This window comes from Etheostoma cragini, chromosome 6, assembly GCF_013103735.1.
Source record: "Etheostoma cragini isolate CJK2018 chromosome 6, CSU_Ecrag_1.0, whole genome shotgun sequence".
NCBI lineage: Eukaryota > Metazoa > Chordata > Actinopteri > Perciformes > Percidae > Etheostoma > Etheostoma cragini.
Genome location: NC_048412.1, coordinates 16,945,599 through 16,965,818, shown reverse-complemented (window position 1 = coordinate 16,965,818; position 20,220 = coordinate 16,945,599). Strand labels below are relative to the sequence as shown.

At 37.6% G+C, this 20,220-nt stretch overlaps 2 protein-coding genes across 2 annotated transcripts in view; both read left to right on the top strand.

Annotated features, from left to right (window-relative positions):
* Positions 1-40: 40 nt before the first annotated feature.
* On the top strand, positions 41-4,056 carry LOC117946839 (RIIa domain-containing protein 1). The gene is made up of 4 exons (XM_034875246.1): positions 41-384; positions 530-606; positions 1,261-1,307; positions 3,108-4,056. Exons 1-4 carry the CDS (start codon positions 304-306, stop codon positions 3,170-3,172), a joined length of 270 nt encoding a protein of 89 aa, XP_034731137.1. The 5' UTR covers positions 41-303; the 3' UTR covers positions 3,173-4,056.
* Positions 3,108-20,220, top strand: part of otoa (otoancorin) — an 18,738-nt gene continuing 1,625 nt past the window's right edge. Inside the window, exons 1-28 of the mRNA XM_034875235.1 lie at positions 3,108-3,188; positions 4,325-4,482; positions 5,167-5,244; positions 5,363-5,424; positions 6,490-6,511; positions 6,734-6,782; positions 7,012-7,132; positions 7,357-7,419; positions 7,522-7,718; positions 7,802-7,932; positions 8,608-8,729; positions 8,839-8,978; positions 9,374-9,491; positions 9,596-9,802; positions 9,882-10,046; positions 10,131-10,271; positions 10,353-10,399; positions 11,016-11,136; positions 11,223-11,341; positions 11,441-11,582; positions 11,986-12,179; positions 12,258-12,348; positions 12,460-12,586; positions 13,503-13,699; positions 14,784-14,933; positions 15,024-15,166; positions 15,486-15,622; positions 16,865-16,962. Of these exons, the coding sequence (XP_034731126.1) occupies positions 5,187-5,244; positions 5,363-5,424; positions 6,490-6,511; positions 6,734-6,782; positions 7,012-7,132; positions 7,357-7,419; positions 7,522-7,718; positions 7,802-7,932; positions 8,608-8,729; positions 8,839-8,978; positions 9,374-9,491; positions 9,596-9,802; positions 9,882-10,046; positions 10,131-10,271; positions 10,353-10,399; positions 11,016-11,136; positions 11,223-11,341; positions 11,441-11,582; positions 11,986-12,179; positions 12,258-12,348; positions 12,460-12,586; positions 13,503-13,699; positions 14,784-14,933; positions 15,024-15,166; positions 15,486-15,622; positions 16,865-16,962 (3,162 nt within the window). The 5' untranslated portion in view covers positions 3,108-3,188; positions 4,325-4,482; positions 5,167-5,186. The remainder of the gene's footprint in view (positions 3,189-4,324; positions 4,483-5,166; positions 5,245-5,362; positions 5,425-6,489; positions 6,512-6,733; positions 6,783-7,011; positions 7,133-7,356; positions 7,420-7,521; positions 7,719-7,801; positions 7,933-8,607; positions 8,730-8,838; positions 8,979-9,373; positions 9,492-9,595; positions 9,803-9,881; positions 10,047-10,130; positions 10,272-10,352; positions 10,400-11,015; positions 11,137-11,222; positions 11,342-11,440; positions 11,583-11,985; positions 12,180-12,257; positions 12,349-12,459; positions 12,587-13,502; positions 13,700-14,783; positions 14,934-15,023; positions 15,167-15,485; positions 15,623-16,864; positions 16,963-20,220) is intronic.

The following is a 20,220-nucleotide window of genomic DNA, read 5'->3' as shown; positions in this document are numbered from 1 at the left end:
CCACTTTAAAAAAGTGGATTAATTTTATTTAGCCTCCAAAACAACAAAAAATGACAACTATTTATTCTGCTGCAGACAGTCTATGTCCTATAATATGCTGCCACCTCGCGGACATAGCCCTTAATTGCTGGAGGTCGTTTCCATAGCAACGGTTGTTACCCGACCGCAACTGTGTCAGTAACGGGCGACAGTTCTTTCTGCGTAATATGGCTTCAAGCGTTTAGCGCTAGCTAGCTAATTACCAATTTTAGACTGTCATTAAGTGGTAAGGTAAGTCATTTGACGAGCATCTGTAGAGAAAAGATGGCTGGAGAGGGCAGTTTGGCGAAACTAGACGTTGGTGTATTGAGTGCTGAACAGCAAGAGAAACTGCAACAGTTCAAGGTAACGTTAACACACGGGTGAATTTTACTGCCCAAAATACAAAGCTAGCGTTAACTCTAAATTAACGTTACCTAACCACAAACTGCAGCTTGATTTGTATGCTGTTGTTTAGCAAGCCTGACATGCAGTTTCTTTGGATTCACAGATTAAGACGAGAATTGACAACGAGAAGTATTTGAGGTCGCATCCAGAAGTAGAGGTATTGATTGGCGACTTTCTGAGGTCAGTTAACTTAAACGCTAGCTCATCCTTTGTTGTTTTTGCTCACGGTGTATGCTGGGACACTTTACTATTGCTAGTTAGCTAATGGTGTTAGAGACTGAGGCAAAAAGAAATCCAACATGCTCAAGGTCTTTTTAAAGGATAAAATAAGTCCAAACTTATAAATGCCAGCCTTTGTAAATATCTATAGTGAATTATAAATAGTAACAGGTCTCACTGTATTTAGAGTACATTTTTAGAGTACATTTTCCCCTTGGCAAATTGGTATTTTAATATATCCGCATCTTAAATTCTAAAAAAAAAAAGGCCCAATTAGCTATGTGCTTTAAAAAAAAAAAGTAAAGCCTTATCATGTAAAGGTTAATGCAAATGTTGTTTAATGTTTTAAATATGCATGTGACCAATTTTGCTATGTACAACACCATGTTATTGACCAGAATATGTATTATTTGCTCACATCTGACAATATGTATTCATTCACAAGCAAATTAACTTAAAGTCTGGGCTGAGTATATCTGAGGAATATCTGCATCTGGTATCATTTTTTATTGTAAACTTTTAGTTTTAAAACACTCACACAGTATCCTTAACAGGTGTCATACTGTGGTTGTGCAGTTACTATTCACTATTCATTAATTTCCTGTCCTCTAACAGAGATGTGCTTCTTAAAACACCCGCTGACATCCGTGAGTTTGCTGCAGGTAAATAGTACACACACACACACACACACACACACACAAACACACACACACACACACACACACACACACACACAGTTGATTGTTTTTTATTCTTATATACAGTGTGGAAAATAAGTATTTGAAAACCCTGCTATTTTGCAAGTTCTCCCACTTAGAAATCATGGAGGGGTCTGACATTGTCATCGTAGGTGCATGTCCACTGTGAGAGACATAATCTAGAAGAAAAAAAATACAGAAATCACAATGTATGATTTTTTTTTTAATTTATTTGTGTGATACAGCTGCAAATAAGTATTTGAACACCTGAGAAAATCAATGGTAATATTTGGTACAGTAGCCTTCGTTTGCAATTCCAGAGGTCAAACGTTTCCTGTAGTTTTTCACCAGGTATGCACACACTGCAGAAGGGATTTTGGCCCACTCCTCCACACAGATCTTCTCTAGATCAGTCAGGTTTCTGGGCTGTCGCTGAGAAACACAGAGTTTGAGCTCCCTCCAAAGATTCTCTATTGGGTTTAGGTCTGGAGACTGGCTAGGCCACTTCAGAACTTTGAAATGCTTTTTCCAGAGCCACTCCTTGGTTATCCTGGCTGTGTGCTTCGGGTCATTGTAGTGTTGGAAGACCCAGCCTCGACCCATCTTCAATGCTCTAACTGAGGGAAGGAGGTTGTTCCCAAAATCTCGCAATACATGGCCGTGGTCATCCTCTCCTTAATACAGTGCAGTCGCCCTGTCCCATGTGCAGAAAAACACCCCCAAAGCATGAAGCTACCACCCCCATGCTTCACAGTAGGGATGGTGTTCTTGGGATGGTATTCATCATTCTTCTTCCCTTCAAACATGGTTAGTGGAATTATGACCAAAACGTTCTATTTTGGTCTCATCTGACCACATGACTTCGTACCATGACTCCTCTGGATCATCCAAATGGTCATTGGCAAACTTAAGACGGGTCTTGACATGTGCTGGTTTAAGCAGGGGAACCCTCCGTGCCATGCATGATTTCAAACCATGACGTCTTAGTGTATTACCAACAGTAACCTTGGAAACGGTGGTCCCAGCTCTTTTCAGGTCATTGACCAGCTCCTCCCGTGTAGTTCTGGGCTGATTTCTCCTCTTTCTTAGGATCAGTGAGACCCCACGAGGTGAGATCTAAAATGGAGCCCCAGTCCGAGGGAGATTGACAGTCATGTTTAGCTTCTTCCATTGTCTAATGATTGCTCCAACAGTGGACCTTTTTTCACCAAGCTGCTTGGCAATTTTCCCGCAGCCCTTTCCAGCCTTGTGGAGGTGTACATTTTTGTCTCTAGTCTTTGGACAGCTCTTTGGCATTGGCCATGTTAGTTGTTGGATTCTTAATGATTTTATGGGGTGGACAGGTGTCTTTATGCAGCTAACGACCTCAAACAGGTGCATCTAATTTAGCATAATAAATGGAGTGGAGGTGGACATTTTGAAGGCAGTCTAACAGGTCTTTGAGGGTCAGAATAGTAGCTGATAAACAGGGTTTCAAATACTTATTTGCAGCTGTATCATACAAATAAATAGTAAAAAAAAATCATACAGTTTGATTTCTGGATTTATTTGTTAAGATTATGTCTCTCACAGTGGACATGCACCTACGATGAAAATTTCAGACCCCTCCATGATTTCTAAGTGGGAGACCTTGCAAAATAGCAGGGTGTTCAAATACTTATTTTCCTCCCTGTATGATGACTATTTCAGACCCTAAAAACTTATGTGCCCAACTGCTTTAGGATTTTCATTCTAAACCTGACAAATGTCAATGTTCTTTTTCAGATCACTTCACCAACCCAAACCTCCATGCAGTTATTGGCTCCAAAATGGAAGGAAACATGAAGTGAAACACATGCAGTCACGGTGCTTTTTCTTTGTGTCTTTCTTGGATGGACTCCATTTTAGGAACAACAAAGACAATTGTGTTAGTCCATTAATTGTTCTATTGTTTATAATGTCAAATTTCCTATCACACACACAGAGGAAGTTAGCTAATAGGGAAGATGGTAGCGGCTGGTCCTGTGATTAAAGGTTAATGAGAAGAGAATGTCCTGTGTGTATTACACACACAGTACACTGTGCCATTTGTCACATCATGTTGTCACATTACCAACATGATTGTGAAGGGATTTACTGAAAGCTGTAGTTTATGTTAACTGCTTGCAACTACCTTTTCCACCAGAACCATCCGTCTTTGTGGTCTGCATTGTGGTCCAAGTTGTTGAGTGGACATACTATAGTCAGTGGACAGTTTTTCTCTTTTCTGTCTGTCTGTCTTCTCTCAAATTCTTTTTCCGATGTTTAATGTTCCTTATTTTAAATACATATTGCTTTTTGTGCCATTGGACAATTGGATTCATATTTGTGTTGGAAAGAAAAATTATACACAATTAGAACAAGTACACATTTTATGGAGAAAGTTTACTATCTTTGAATGTCTGAGATTAATGTGGGGTTTTCCCATTGAACGGGATTCAGCATCTAGCCAACATCACGCCTCTACCTGCAGTGGCCTTAACACTGAAGTGTGTTCTGTATCACCGCTACATTTTCGAAAGTTACTGCTTATGGAGCTTTTACGATGTAGTTATCTTCCTTTGTTTGATTTTGGCTAGGTCCTTTTATGTGGCGTAACTGCCATTGCTGTGAATTGAAATGATGTATGGTTTAATAACTAATAATTACATCCTGTTATTTAACCTAAAAAATAAATATACAACTTATCGACCAACCAAGAAGCTTTGTGTATTATTGTGTCAGATTTGTTTGATTTTCTGAAAAAAATTAGACTGGAAGCTTCCTGTTTGACATAAAAATACTTCATAACCCCTGTCTGTCTGTCTGTCTGTCTGTCTGTCTGTCTGTCTGTCTGTCTGTCTGTCTGTCTGTCTCTCTCTCTCTCTCTCTCTCTCTCTCTCTCTCTCTCTCTCTCTCTCTCTCTCTCTCTCTCTCTCTCTCTCTAACACACTCACACTCACACACACACACATACTGTACAGCATCAGTACCTTGCACCTGCTTTGACTGAGGACCCAGCCAACTCACATCATACGTGAGAGCGAGGCAGAGGAACAACACGCACATCTGAATTTTGTCGATATCCTGTTTGTTAAATTGCGTTGTTTCTAGAGTCAACCAGGGAGCAAACGCAGATTTTGTGAGTAATAACTAATTATTACACAAATCAACTTCTCAAATGAATACTGATATTACATGTCTTTTTGTTTCAATGGTGATTTTATAATGAATAATAAATATCTATGATTATATAACCAGCAAAAAAATAACTAGACATTCTTGTCTGACTTTACAATAGTTTAGATAAGGTCCATGTGTTATTTGTGAGGTAATCATTGTTATATTTTTCTTATTTTTATTCCACTGTTTACGTTCATCATTGGGCAGGTTTAAATGAGAAATCAAATCAATGGGAACTTCAAACACAAATTAAATAAAGGTTAAGTTTGCAAATATGCAAATGCTTTAGATGAAAAAAATGCTTTTGCAGAAGTGATGGAGATAGAAGGGAAAAGCAGAAGTACTTCATGTACGTTCTGAACATGTTTTTCACAGCATGTTATTTTCCAAAGTCAGTGGAGTCTCCCATAGGATGAGAAACAAAGGTGGTAACTAGATCACGAATCCTCAGAGGAGGAAGTATGTCAGAAAACTATGGGTGGCTCGCATAGATTCAGGTTCCATAACAACCAACCATAAAACATATAATAAAACGTGATAACTTGTTCTGTTATGGAAAGAAACCAAATGCAAATAATGCAAATCACTTGTAATATTTGTTGATACTAACGCCCACTTTAAAAGATCATCTCATCTTCAACAGGCAGGCAGTTTGTTTTTATCATGGCCACAAAAGGAAGACCATTTTTCTTTCTACTCATCGTGGCCTGTGAAGCCTTGGGTAACCTGCAACACCATCACATGCATCTTTTTGTCTTTTAACTGGCCAAATACATGCATATTGTTTATGTGTCCATAAATGTATGTCTTTTCATAATTATTCATTACTTCCTGTTCAGCCACGCCACCAAAAGAGTATCCTGCAAATAAATGTGACTTCACGGACATGGCCCAAAAACTGGTATGTACCTAATTTTCTTTGCCAGTTTTCTCAGGCAAAGATAGCTGTCTTTTGCAATAATAATATTTGATCATCATCACATTTTGTTTTTCCATTCCTGAAATCATTCTAATGTTGTGCAGGACAGTGATGATGGGTTTGTTTTACAAATCATCTCTTTTATAGCTCACCAAAAAGATTTAATTGGGCCAAAACAAATTTAATTTCCATTTAATTTTAATCTGTTTTATTAGTACCCAATGTGGAAATTAGAATTTACATTCTGTGTCCACAGTCTGTTAGTTATCACACACAGTCCTGAACTACACACACACACACATGCTCAGGATCTATAAAGCACTAATGGAGAGATGTCAGAGTGAGTGGGCTGCCAGCTGAACCAGCGCCCTGAGCGGTTGGGGGGGTACGGTGCCTTGTTCAACAGCACCTGGCAGTGCCCCGGAGGTGGCATCTCTCCAGCCACCTATCCACACTTGGTACTTTTTTGGTCCATACGGGGACTTGAACCAGTGACCCTCCGGTTCCCAACCCAGCTCCCTATACGGACTGAGCTACTGCCACCAAATGTTACTTCATGCTATATAAACTCCATTTTAATCATTATCTAATTATTATAAGCATTACTTGAAACTTTATAATAGCATCCTAAAAATGTCTATTGACGATTTACAAAAAAAATATTAACCATTGACAAAGTATTCACTTTCTAAATGTATAAATATCTTTTTACTAGAAAAATAATCAAGTTTAACAAAAAACGCTGAATTCCTTTCTGTCACAGTGGGTAAAATAATTGTGTGCTGTGACTTACTTCGGCACATCGGTGCCTTTGTCTTGTTTCAACTTCATGAACACTCACTGTTTCTTACACGTCTGCAGAACATCACAGCTCCATGTCAGTAGCTGTTTCCATCAGTCTGTTCTACACCATGACTGTCACTTTTGAGCCTTATGTAATGTTTTACATTGTTGGCAAAGTTTTAGTAATTTTCCAACTTGTTTTTAGACAGTCAGATATCTTACCTTAAAACATCTGATGAGGTTTTGTCTGTCTTTTCCCATCAGATGAGGAAGTGCCTAATGAAGGGTGAGGGGAGTCTAAATGCACTTTTTATCAAATTATTTTATTTGAGGAAAAGACTGTGATTAGGCAAACACAGTCTTTTCCTTAGTGTATGAATGTGAGAGTATGTTTGCGCTCATCATGAGTGCCCTGTGTAACATAAGTCACAATTAATACATGGCAAAGACCAGTACAGACGTGTTTGACCTGTTCAACATGTTAAGATGGAAGGTTGCTATGTTACAGGATACCCGGCCCCTGTGTTGATGCAGCTGAAAACTATCTTCAATGACAGGTAATTTTGTAAGTGTGTCTCTGGGAGAGTCCCTGTTGTGTGTTTAGTTAATTTTCTTAAAGAGACAAAAAAAATATTATTCAAATGTATAGCTATATTTTTTATAAAGATATGTATTGTATTCTTGGAATTGAAAATGGAATTTTACTGGATGAATAAAGGATGCAATTAATCAACATCTCATTTTTAAAACTATTTCTACCCACCAAAATCCTCGTTTCTCTCTCAGTAACTTGCCTATGGCATACAGAAACTCTAAGCAACCGGACACCCTCCTATCTACCTTTGTCAATGTCATGCAGTCAGTCTTTCCTAATAGAGCAAACAAAAACCCACAAGTCAATAAAATGGTATGAATACACACACATAAACACACACACACACCAACACACACACACCAAATTAGATTTCTTCACATAAAAATAATGTAAATAATTGTTGGCTATTGATTTTTTGAAGCATTCAAATAATGATGTTTACAGCTGATGGGTCATTTTATTCATCAGTTGTCTTAGTTGTACCTGTGTTAGCCAGCACGTATTAGTTGTCTCTTTTCTATCTCCATGCTTTTTAGACAAATGAGATGTGGAATTTCAGCAGTCTTCCATCCATGATCAAGCTGATGAGGAACTCCTCTGTCAGTATTCCCCACTAATGCCAAGATCTTAAAAAAAGATATGTGATCATTAACCAATGCAGCTCTCTCTCATGATTCCTGCCATCTCTCTCATTTTCACAGGTGGCATCTACTTGTTACATACAGGCATTTGTGGGCCCTCTGTCCTGGGCAACTTTAACCTCACAGAGTGGAAACAACATGACCTTAGATGACTATGACACACTGCTGTGGGCTGCCAAACCTGCGCTGCAGGATATGCTTTTTAGAGAAATTAACCTTCCTACTTATGTAGGAATGCGCAAACACCTGAAAAAAATGTGAGTGTGCTTTGATTTAAGTACTTGGTCCAATGTCTCTCAGGAACTTTTCTTAAAATTGTGAAATTGATGGTCATTTCCAGGATGGAGATGCTGAGGGAGATGTATGGTGCAATGTCTACAGACCAAATGACAGAAGTGGTCAAATGGGGAAAAGAGCAGATCACCCAGAATTACTTCAACTGTACAATGACCCCACCTGACGCCAAATCAAGTAAGAAATAAGTTAAGCCCGTGGTGTCAAAAAATTACTTTCTACAATAGAATTTAGTCAGACATACATACTATAATTATCCATGGCAAAAACAAAAACATTAACATTCATATGTAAAATGGATAGATGAAAGAAAGAGGGCCCGGAAGCTAGAAAAGATAGGGAGCACAAAGTGGTAAAGATAAAAGGGAAGACCTTCTTAACCCCTTCTAAGGTGAGGCAAAGGATAACACAAGCACTTTAGAGATGAGGAGGGTGCAGTTAAAAAAAAAGAGATAGAAAAGAGAAAGAAAGAAGAAAAAGGTGACTGAAGCAGCTGAAATAAAGTAAACAAGATGAAAATTACAGAGACAGAGAGGAAGAGTGGGAGGTTTACAAGCTTTTTACATGCCATTAATACAAAGCCAGTGGGAAATCGCGCCATTAAACATAACAGGCAGGAAAGAAATGTGAGAGCATCTGCTATGTGTGTATGTAGCACTCAGTTTGTATGTTTGCAAATGTGTTTGTTTAGATGAAACTTAGCACTGGCGACAATTATTGGTACAACAAACACCCAAATTGAACCCATAAATCCTTCATGGGTTGTTGTCAAGTCTCGTTTCCTGCCTTTTCCTGACTTCACTTTTCTGTTAAGCATGAATGTGACTCATAACAGACTTGTTTACTTTGTAGTGCCGATGCAGTGCTGCAAAACTGGAAAACTGGAATGGCTGAACTTGGATGCGTTGAACATGATGGGACCTTATATCTCCCGTTTAGCACCAAGCGATCTTGATTCTTCTCCCAAAGAACAGGTAAGGGTGTCTGCAAAGAAGGATGAAGAGCAAATGAAACTGGGAATAGCCAATGACAAGACGTTAATTTGTAGCTCTAATGGTTCGTTTCTTTCCCTTTCTCTTCTAGCTGTGTGAATACTTCCGCTCAGCCAAGTTCAAATCCGCCACGAGTATGACCACTGACATGAAACCCAGCCTGGGCGAGAAGTTTCTCCTAAAATTTCAAGAATGCTTTGTAGGAAAGACGTTTGCTGAGAATGTGGACAAGTGTGTATTAGTGCATGAATGTGTACATTATCAGTGCATAATAATAATAACTTTAATTATATAGCACCTTTCACGACATAGTTTCAAATTGATTTACAGTAAAAAGCAATGATAAAATATAAACTGAAAACATAAATAAAACACTGTTTACCCTGAATGTTTACTCTTTAGGGTAGCTTTGGGGTTTTATAAGGAGAAAACGTCTTAGTAATACACAAGGGAAAGAGTATTGTTACTGAGTATTATTACAGACAATCACTCATTATAAGAAAGAGAGAAATGCACTATTTATAATAATAATTTTGCATACAAATGATGATACTTGACATTATGGAGAGCTTATTAAATTTCAAGGTAGGAATATTCACTACATTTTTGTCTTTGAACCTCGTCAGGCTTGGCATACTGGCCTGTCATTATTCTGCTGCTCCAAACTTGACTCCTGACGTCAGCCGGAAACTCCTCTCTGAGCTTAACAACTGCAATGATGGCAGCAACCCCAAACTTACACAGGTATTACTTACCCAAACTTTCACCCATGTCCCCCTCAGCCAGGACAGTCAAAATGTCATGATTCGCAATAATCACTTGGTCTTTTTTTCCTCTTCTGACTCAAGCTGAAGAAAGCTCTTGTCAAGTCTGCGATGTCAAATGCAAGCAGCGCTGAAGAACTTCAAAGGCTGGGTAGCAGCGTTAACTTGCTGTCTTCCAAACAACTGTCCGAAATCCCTGCCAAAGTTCTCAAGGAATTTGTCCAAAACAACAACGTCCCATGGAAACGAGACCAGCAGCGCACCCTGGTCCACAAACTGCTGGGCGAAGAGGTGAGCTTACAGGGCTGCTGGGAACTTACAACACATGCTCTCACTTGCTCAATACTTATCTCATTCTGCTTTCCCTTAGTGTAATAGGTTGTCTGGTAAGGACCTGATAGCCCTTCAGTCAGTTGCACAAGGTTTGCCAAGCTGTGTGCTCAAGCATGTCAAGGATATCCTGAATGATACAGAGGGCCTGAAGAACATCTCTAAGCTGATGAGGAAGGGGCAGCTGATGGCCATGCTGCAGGGGGTGAGCAAGGAGAGAGAGAAGCTTACTTTATTGATTAAGATACTATGAACATAATTTTAGAAATAATGAAAGGTTTCCCTGTAGTTGCTCCGAGACGTGGTTCCCTCAGAGCTGGTGCAGAAAATGTCAGGCCCTTTGCTTCGCAGCCTTCCTCTAAACAAGCTGGACAAAGCAAACATCACCTCTTTGGACCAAGTGGTGGATAAAATGTGGAATCAGGCACAGGTAATGTTCCTGAATACCTCCCATCTCCCTCCACACTGAAAATTGGTGCAATGTTTCAGACTTTTTTTTTTTTTTCCTTAGGCAGCTTTCCTTGCAAAAAAGATGCATGATGAAAATAAACTTCAATGGTAAGTTATACAGCAGTTAACAAAATCACACTAACCCTATTTAAAGCAAATCAATACTAAATCCTTGCAAAAAACATCTGACAAGGCTAAAAGGGTTTCAATTGTGTCTAGCAGAGTTGTTGATTCAAATTGGTGTGGCATTTTTAAAGTCATTAAAACACTTGAAAACTTGGTTTCAAATCTTTAGTATGTCTCTATAACATTATAGTTGGTGTCCAAATGTCAACATATCATGTATGAAATTATTATATGTAAAAACTTAAATAAATGCTCTAACATCGGCGGAAAACTGTCTTCATGTTAAGAAAGTTACACTTAATTAAATCATCACTTCTGAGTCTCCACAAAAACAAAAAGGAACAAAACAAAGTTTTTTAAATATGTATGTCTATTACAGCCTTATTATAGATAGATAGATAGATAGATAGATAGATAGATAGATAGATAGATAGATAGTTAGATAGATAGATAGGTAGATAGATAGATAGATAGATAGATAGATAGATAGATAGATAGATAGATTGATAGATAGATAGATAGATAGATTTTGTTACTGTGTGCACATGTCTGCCCTTGCTTGACATGCTTACATTCAAAACATTATTGGCCGAGACAGGAGGCTGCGTTCAGTTCTTCAGGGAGTAACCTGTAAGATGATTGACCAAGTAGCAGACAATGACGTGCAAGACATGGTTCAGGCCATCTCAGAGACTCCAGAGTGGCTTTCTAAAGTGCAGGTATTTGTTAAGTCACGCAAACAATATGCACACAACCATATGTATAAAACACAGATTTAACCAATTTATAACAAACGTGCTTTCAGGCAGGATGTGCTGCCCGAAAGCTTTTTGCGACTTTGGAGAAAGGGAGAGCTGACTACTTCAAAACCATCACCGAGGAGGAGATGAAAAACATTCCAACATACTTACTTCCTCACCTGCCGTAAACAAAGTCTTTTCTCTATATCACTTCATTTAAAAAAAAAAAAATGTATAAAATGTAACAGTTCTCCATCTATGTATCTTATTTACACTATCCCAGGCCTTTGAAGGTGAAGGATTTGCCCGACTCTGTGTGTCCTGTTTTCCTCGACAAGATGAAGGAAGCCAACCTGAGCTCATTACCTCAACGTTCCCCGTCTCGCCACGCACTTACCAAGAGAGCTCTGCTTTGCCTGGCCAATGTAAACATAAGGACACAAACGGTTGACAAAGTAAAGGAAATGCCAACATAAACTGTCTCAATAAGGTGTTCAACCACGAGGAGCTGTTAGAGCAGCAGTGATGCTGATTAGCATCAATGGTCCAAGTCTTTGGAACTCTACCTGAAGATGTTCCTTCATTTGGTGGTGAATGTCTAACACATTGGTTGAAAAAGTTATAGGGATTCATCTGGATTAAGATCTGGTAACTGTAAAGGCCATATAATATACTTTCAAACCATTAACATCCTTCATTATGTTTCTCTACATTTTTATTCGTCTCTTTCCTTTAAATTGTCACCTGCCCATACCTACCGCTCCACACCTATTATTTTCATGTTGTAAGTCTGTGTGTGCAACCGAATCATTTTCTGTGCATTTGCAGGGGAAAAACGTATCTGAGCTGACCAATGAGGATATGTCCAGGCTTGGACCGCTTTTGTGTGAGCTTGAGCCATCCCAACTGCTGCTCATGGCCCCTAATGTCTTCAATTCCAGCCTACAGGCCATGGCTTCCTGCCAGTACATTCCTCAACGTCACAAGGCAGATATAATTCAGCTGGTCACGCAGACTTTTGGGTAGGACAGGCTCCCTGTGGATGCTGAAGTTACGGCAGAGAAAGCAAGAGTCTCATGCTTCTTTTTAATCTTCATCAGGGATCCATCTGATTGGTCAGCTGAGACTATGGAAGCACTGGGTCCTCTCCTCCTTTTGGATGACAATGTCACATCTGCTCTGCCCAATAAGGTGCAATAAGGACATTTTCATCAATAAATCACTCAAAATGGTGAAGTTTAGCACTGTGCTTTCTGGTTGCCATGAATCGTGTATGTATTTCTAATTTTCTGTCTCTGTCAGCCTTGGATGAAGGACGTTCTCTATTTCCTGAAGCTGAGCCTGAAACAGACCTCAGATGCCCTGAGAAAAAAAGTCTTCGATCTCATCACCACCACCAAATCAAATTCAGCGCGTAAAAAGAGAGCAGGTGAGGAAGATGCATCTTGTGTGATGTCGGTTGTTTTTCTTTTATTTAGTGATATTTAGCACCGCCGTGGACGGGACGTTTTCTCCACTGAAGCAGGCTGTTTTCTCCACTTACACATACACCTTTTCATAAATTGCAAGCATTAATTCTTCATGAACACGCTCATGCAGCACCCCATTTGAAAGCTTAGTCTCATGATTTGATTAAGCCCACACATCAACACATACAATGATTTATGGCAGTTAAACAACTACTATAAAGTTAAATAAAATAAAGATAAACAGAAAAATTCTGCAAAATGTTAACCCTGTGATGGCTGCAGCTGTGTCAAAGCAAAAATAGGGCCTTCTCATTGCATTTCACTATTTCATCAATTTACAATTACTGTTTTCTATAAATTTATGAATATAGTTATTTCAAGTATGAGTGGGATTGATGTGGATGTGTTTCTGTATTGGAGAAGTTTTATATTTTGAATTTCTTTTGCTTTTTTGTTAAAGGAAGTAAGAAAAAAGCACAGACATATCTGCAGAAATAACTTCATAAAATATAAATTTTCTGGATGTTTTTCTTCTGTATTTGTTTCTGTTTTAAGTTGAGACATGTGGCTAGGGTACTAGTTTTGGGTTTGTAGCCGTTCCAATATGCTTACAGTAGTTTTTTTTACCATTTTACAGATGCTTTACTTGGACGGAAATAGAAATTTTCTATTCTAACCTCTTTAGCTCTGTGTCAGAAAGTCCTAGAATCTTAATCTCTTAACTTCCCAATGACCTCAGGCACATCCCAGAGGGCTAAAGTATATGGGAACTTTTTTTGGGGAAAACATTTAGACGAGGAAAACATGTATTTTCAAGTGTCTCTGAAAGAAAAGAGATATTCTGCTGTAATTTTCTGTTCCTCACCTCTCTCTCAGTCAACAGTACCAGTAATGATGGTAAAGCACTCACTGTGAAGGTGATTGAAGAATTGGGAATGGACAACGTCTACTGGACAGCAGCACAGCTGGATCAGATGTCAGCCGAAACCTTCCTCGCTACTTTAGAAACACTTGCCGCCATCCCTGGCTACATTGCAGATCAACTGGCCATGCTCATTGAAAAAGCAACTAAGGTATAGTGAAGGCACTGATCCTGGTTCTCATCATGTAGGGAGCAGAGGACTCTAACATTTCTGTTAATTTTTATTCATTGGGTTTCATTGTGGGGTTGACAGATTTGACAGGTGACTGCAATAAAGGACTGTTGTGAAGTGCGGCTGAACCTTTACGTGTTAACAAAGCAAGGTCCTTCCCAGCTTTGTTTATGGTGCCCAGCCACACCAAATAATTATTAAAAAACCATTATTACTTGCATTTTTTTAAACTGTGACCTCCTCTGTCAGCTCTAGCCACTGAAAAGAAATAAGGGCAGAAAACAGGCCAATTACAAAAGCTGGTGAGTCTGACGTCATGTTGCCTGGGCTCATTACTATTTATGAGCTAGCCCAGTTGCGCTGGGTAAAGGATGCTGATAGCCAGGCTCTCATGGGCTAGCTGCCAATCAGAGAAGAACTGGAACAAATTGAGCTGAGTCTTCCTGCAAGCTTGCTATATCACACTAGAATGGCTTGAAACAAGGTAACCAAATGTGTGGCAGGGCACCTTTAAAAACTTTCAATGGACCCCCACTCTTGGAAAAAAAAACTCTCCCAACCCCTCCCCTCAAAATAATAATGTTGTTTAATCATAAAAGCTAACGGGTAAAAACAATTTTAAATAATTTAAAATGGTGTAAAATTTTAAACTGAATGTGTAGATAGAACAATCATTCTCACAATATTCACCACATTTCACAGCAGAACGTTTGGCAAACATTGAAAAATGTGTGAGAATACTATTTTTTGACCAAGAGCTGCTGGCTGAACCATGTGAACCAGGCACATGACCCAACTCTGTGTAGCTCAAGGCATGACATTATAGATCTGTTGTTAGAGAAAGTCCTCTACCAAAGCTCTGCCAAACATACAGTATTCTGATGACCAAAATATATTAATATGTAAACTCATTCAAAATGGGAATAATTAACTTTTTATACTGTAGTTGCCAGTATTAATCTGTGCACTAATATGATATTAACATACAAATAAGGAAATGTTCATCCCAATATTTTCTGAGTAAAAGTCTGGTTCATTTGAGTATTTCTTTGTGATTGTGCAGACGTTTGGCTCGGTGTCACAGATGAACGAGAGTGTTGTGACGCAGATGGGATGTTTGACTCGGGGCTTCTCCAATGCAGACCTGGAGAAGCTCCCCTTCTCGCTGGACACTCTGGAGGAAATTGCCCAGTGTGGCTGGAATGAGTCACAGGTGAAGTATAAAAACAGCTTCAAATGCTCATGACATACACTATAACCAATTATTACGATGTTTAGTAATCAAGATTGCCTATCTCAATAGATGAAGCCGGTGTGGAAGGGTGTTGCTAAACATAACAACCTGACAGTGCAGTACCTGAAAGCAGAAGACATAGTAGCACTGAACCAGTTCATCTGTGGCCTAAACTCCAGCGAGATCAGACAGCTCAACATGACCGCCTTCAAGTGTGTGCACCATACAGAACTCACTCATTTTAGATCAGTCAAGGGTGGTGGGAAAAAACAACTATACAAACTGTCTTATGCAACTAAACGTGTTTACTTAACCTCAGCTATCATGCAAGTGTTGTGATGCCTTTACCCTTTTTTTATATATATAATTCTGCTAACAAATCATTCTGAATGCTTTCACAGTTTTGTAGCGAATCTGATTTCACAGTAAATAGTGAAATTTCTTTTAAGCTTTTTGTCACAGAGTATGCATTCTCTAGAGCAGAATCAAATACTTTGACCATGTGACACTGTGTGTTTGTTTGTGTCACAGGGACGCCGTGGGCGCAGTAGGTCGTGTTCATTGCTCCTTCAATGTTGCACGGCAGTTGACAAGTCTTGCTGTGTCTGCATTTGGAAATCCCAACAACTGGAACGAAGCACAAGTGTCTGAGCTGGGCAACATTGTTGGTAAGAAAATCACCTTTATCCCCTCTGTGCTGGAGATCAAATCCCACTGTAGTATTCCTCAAAACTAGTGGGATGTGTTTGCCGACCACAGTGGAGGCCCTTTTGAAACTGAATTATTATTTTGCGCAATGAATTGCCTTTTTGGGAACTTTCCCATACTCAAAAACTCACAAAACATTGCACATGCATCAGGCCTGATGCAAAATTTTGTATTTTAAGAGTTATGTAGATAGTCGTGCACAAATGGCTTGCAAGCGCCCCCTTCCAAACTTAAAAAATGTAGCCCTTGCTGTTTGTCTCACATGGACTAATGAATATTGATACAAATAGGTATCATGTTGAGACATGCCAAACAGCCTCTTGGAACAATTTTTAGCTCAGGACGTCCACCATTTTAAATTGACTGTACAAAATAAGTGCTATTTTGTCATCTTAAGGCCTTGAAGATGGTTGGTGTAACTCTAGTGTAAATTTGTCATGATTGACAAGGGTCCAGGCCTGACAACATCTACAAGTCAATATTGACTCATAATTATAGTGCACCTGCTGGCATCAGGAAAACAGCCTCATACAACAAACATCATCCAATTTACAATAATCTTAGGATGTGTTGTCTGCATGTGATATTGAGTCATCCCCTATACTTAAGCTATGCCCAGTACTGAGGCCACGCCCCCTTCTATGACTTTTGAATTGTTTAAGGTAGAGTCTTGTGTAAGGTACCATTGCACTTAGTAGAGAGCCCCCTACACTTAAGCCATGCCCCTGTACTTAATTCATGCCCCCTTCCATGCCTTTTGAACTGTTTGAGTTAGACCCTTGTGTGAGGTACCATTGAACTCAGCAGAGAGAGATCATGTTTCATTGGTCTTTGTTTGGCCCGCCCCCTATGCTTCAGCCACGCCCTGTCTCACAACTTATTAAGCGTTTCTCAAAGATTCCTTTGAGAAGTATTATTGAACTCAGCAGAGAGCCACCTATACTTTAGCCATGCCCCTCTACTTAAAGGGGCGCCATGCAGTTTTGGCCATTTCTTCGCTGTTTTCTCACTTTTCGCTTGCAAGTTTCTCTATAGAGCTCCCCAGTATGAAGAGACTGCATGTTGCAGTGTTCGCAAGTAACCCCAACATGCGCAGAGGGGCGAGGGTCCGTCTAACGCTGCTTGCCGCTTTAATTTTAGTTCTGTTCTGTGCTCAGAAGCTTCCTATTAAAACACTGATGAGCTGTTTCTTTCTCCCCCAGCTGGGTTGGATGCAACAGAGTTGGCTTCTTTGAACCCATCTGTCTTCTCATTTCTCAGCAAGTCCTGCATCTCGTTCATACCACCACACAACTTAGCTGTGAGTACATTTCTTTAACCTTGTTCTTTGAGGTGGGGGCCAAATACAGTAACTAAGTACTTTTACTCAAGTACTGCACTGAAGTTTTTTAACTTAACTTAAATATGTCCCATTTTATGCTACTTTATACTTCTACTTCATTACGTTTCAAAGGGAAATATAGTAAATTTTATTCCAGTACAGTACATGTATCTGTCAGATATGGTTGTTGGATTTTTTGCATCTTAATCCTTGTTCCTGATTCCAGCAGTACATTTGTGCTTGTATTAAACTTTTCTCCAACAGTTATGAAAAGCTATGACTTTTTGTGTACATGCTGTACAATGACTTTTTTTGACATGCTAAGCTATGACTTTTTTTTGACATTCTTTACTATGACTTTTTTTTGACATGCTATGCTATGAGTTTTTTTTGGCATGCTATACTGTGACTTTTTTTTTTATAACTTTTTTTAAATATGATATAATTTTTGTATCACTCTTGTATCATCAAATGCTATGACTTTTTACCACTTTTTTCAACATGCTATTCTATGACTTTTGTTTTTTCTATGACCTTTTTTTCACTTTTGTCGATATGGCATACTATCACTTTTTTATCACTTTTTTCAACATACAGTACCATTGCTTTTTTGACATGCTATAGTATGACTTTTTTTTGACATGCTAAACTTTGGCTTTTTTGTCATCTATACTATGACTTTTTTTTGACATGCTATAGTATGACTTTTTTGACATGCTCTACTATAACTTTTTTTTGACATGCTATAGTATGACTTTTTTGACATGCTATGCTATGAATTTTTTGACATGCTATACTATGACTTTTTTTGACATGCTATACTATGACTTTTTTTGACATGCTATACTATGGCTTTTTTGACATGCTATACTATAACCTTTTTTGACATGCTACACTATGACTTTTTTGACATGTTCTAGTATTACTTTTTTTTTTACATGCTATGCTATAACTTTCTTTTGACATGCTATACTATGACTTTTTTGACATGCTATAATGTGAATTTTTTGACATGCTATACTATTACTTTTTTTGACATGCTATACTATGACCTTTTTTGACATGCTATACTATGACTTTTTCAACATGCTATACTATGACTTTTTTTGATATACTATACAGTGACTTTTTTTTACATGCTATACTATGACTTTTTTTTGACATGCTATACTATGACCTTTTTTTTACATGCTATACCATGACTTTTTTTGACATGCTAAACTATGACTTTGTTGACATGCTATACTATGACTTTTTTGACATGCTATACTATTACTTTTTTTCAACATGCTATGATTTTTGTATAACTCTTGTATCATCAAATGCTATGACTTTTTACCACTTTTGTCAACATACTATACTATGACTTTTTTTGACAGGCTATACTATGAATTTTTTGACATACTATACTATGACCTTTTTTGACATCCTATACTATGACTATTTTGACATGCCATACTATGACTTTTTTGACATGCTATACAATGACTTTTTTTCACTTTTTTTAGACATGCTATGATTTTTGTATCACTCTTGTGTCATTAAATGCTATGACTTTTTACCACTTTTTTCAACATACTATACAATGACTTTTTTGACATCCTATAATGACTTTTTTGATATGCTATACTATGACTTTTTTGACATGCTATACTATGACTTTTTACAACTTTTTTCAACATGCTATACTATGACTTTTTCTTTGTCAATATACTTTACCATGACTTTTTATCACTTTTTTGAAATGCTATAATGACTTTTCTTTTTTTTCTATGACCTTTTTATCACTTTTTTTGATATGGCATACTATCACTTTTTTATCACTTTTTTCAACATTGTTTACTATGACTTTTATCCCTTTTTTCAACATACTGTACCATTACTTTTTTGACATGCTATACTATGACTTTTTTTTTAAATCTATACAATGACTTTTTTGACATGCTATACTATGACTTTTTTTGACATGCTATACTATGACTTTTTTTTAATATGCTAGACAATGACTTTTTTTGACATGCTATACTATGACTTTTTTTTTACATGCTTTACTATGACTTTTTTTGACATGCTATACTATGACTTTTTTTTGATGTGCTTTACTATGACTTTTTTGACAGGCTATACCATGACCTTTTTGACATGCTATACTATGGCTTTTTCACATGCTATACTATGACTTTTTTTGACATGCTATACTATGACTTTTTTTCTACATATATACAATACCTTATTTTGACATGCTGTACTATGACTTTTTTTCTACATCTATACAATACCTTTTTTTGACATGCTATACTATGACTTTTTTTCTACATCTATACAATACCTTTTTTTGACATGCTATACTATGGCCTTTTTTGACATGCTATACTATGACTTTTTTTTTGACATGCTATACTAGAACTTTTTTATCACTTTTTTTCAACATGCTGTGATTTTTGTATCACTCTTGTATCATCAAATGCTATGACTTTTTACCACTTTTTTCAAATGCTATACTATGACTTCTTTTTTTACATGCTATACTCTGGCTTATTTGACATGCTATACTATGAGAATTTTGACATGCTATGCTATGACCTTTTTTGACATGCTATACTATGACTATTTTGACATGCCATACTATGACTTTTTTGTCATGCTATACTGTGACTTTTTTTTGAAATGCTATACTATGACTTTTTTTTGACATGCTTTACTATGACTTTTTTTGACAGGCTATACTATGACTTTTTTGACATGCTATACTGTGACTTTTTTTTAATATGCTAGACAATGAATTTTTTTGACATGCTATACTATGACTTTTTTTTTACATGTTTTACTATGACTTTTTTTTGACAGGCTATACTATGACTTTTTTGACATGCTATACTGTGACTTTTTTTTAATATGCTAGACAATGACTTTTTTTGACATGCTATACTATGACTTTTTTTTGACATGCTTTACTATGACTTTTTTTGACAGACTATACTATGACTTTTTTGACATGCTATACTGTGACTTTTTTTAATATCCTAGACAATGACTTTTTTTGACATGCTATACTATGACTTTTTTTGACATGTTTTACTATGACTTTTTTTTGACAGGCTATACTATGACTTTTTTGACATGCTATGCTTTGACATTTTTTTTACATGCTATACTATGACTTTTTTTAACCTTCTATACAATTACTTTCTTTGACATGCTATACCATGACTTTTTTTGACGTGCCATACCATGACT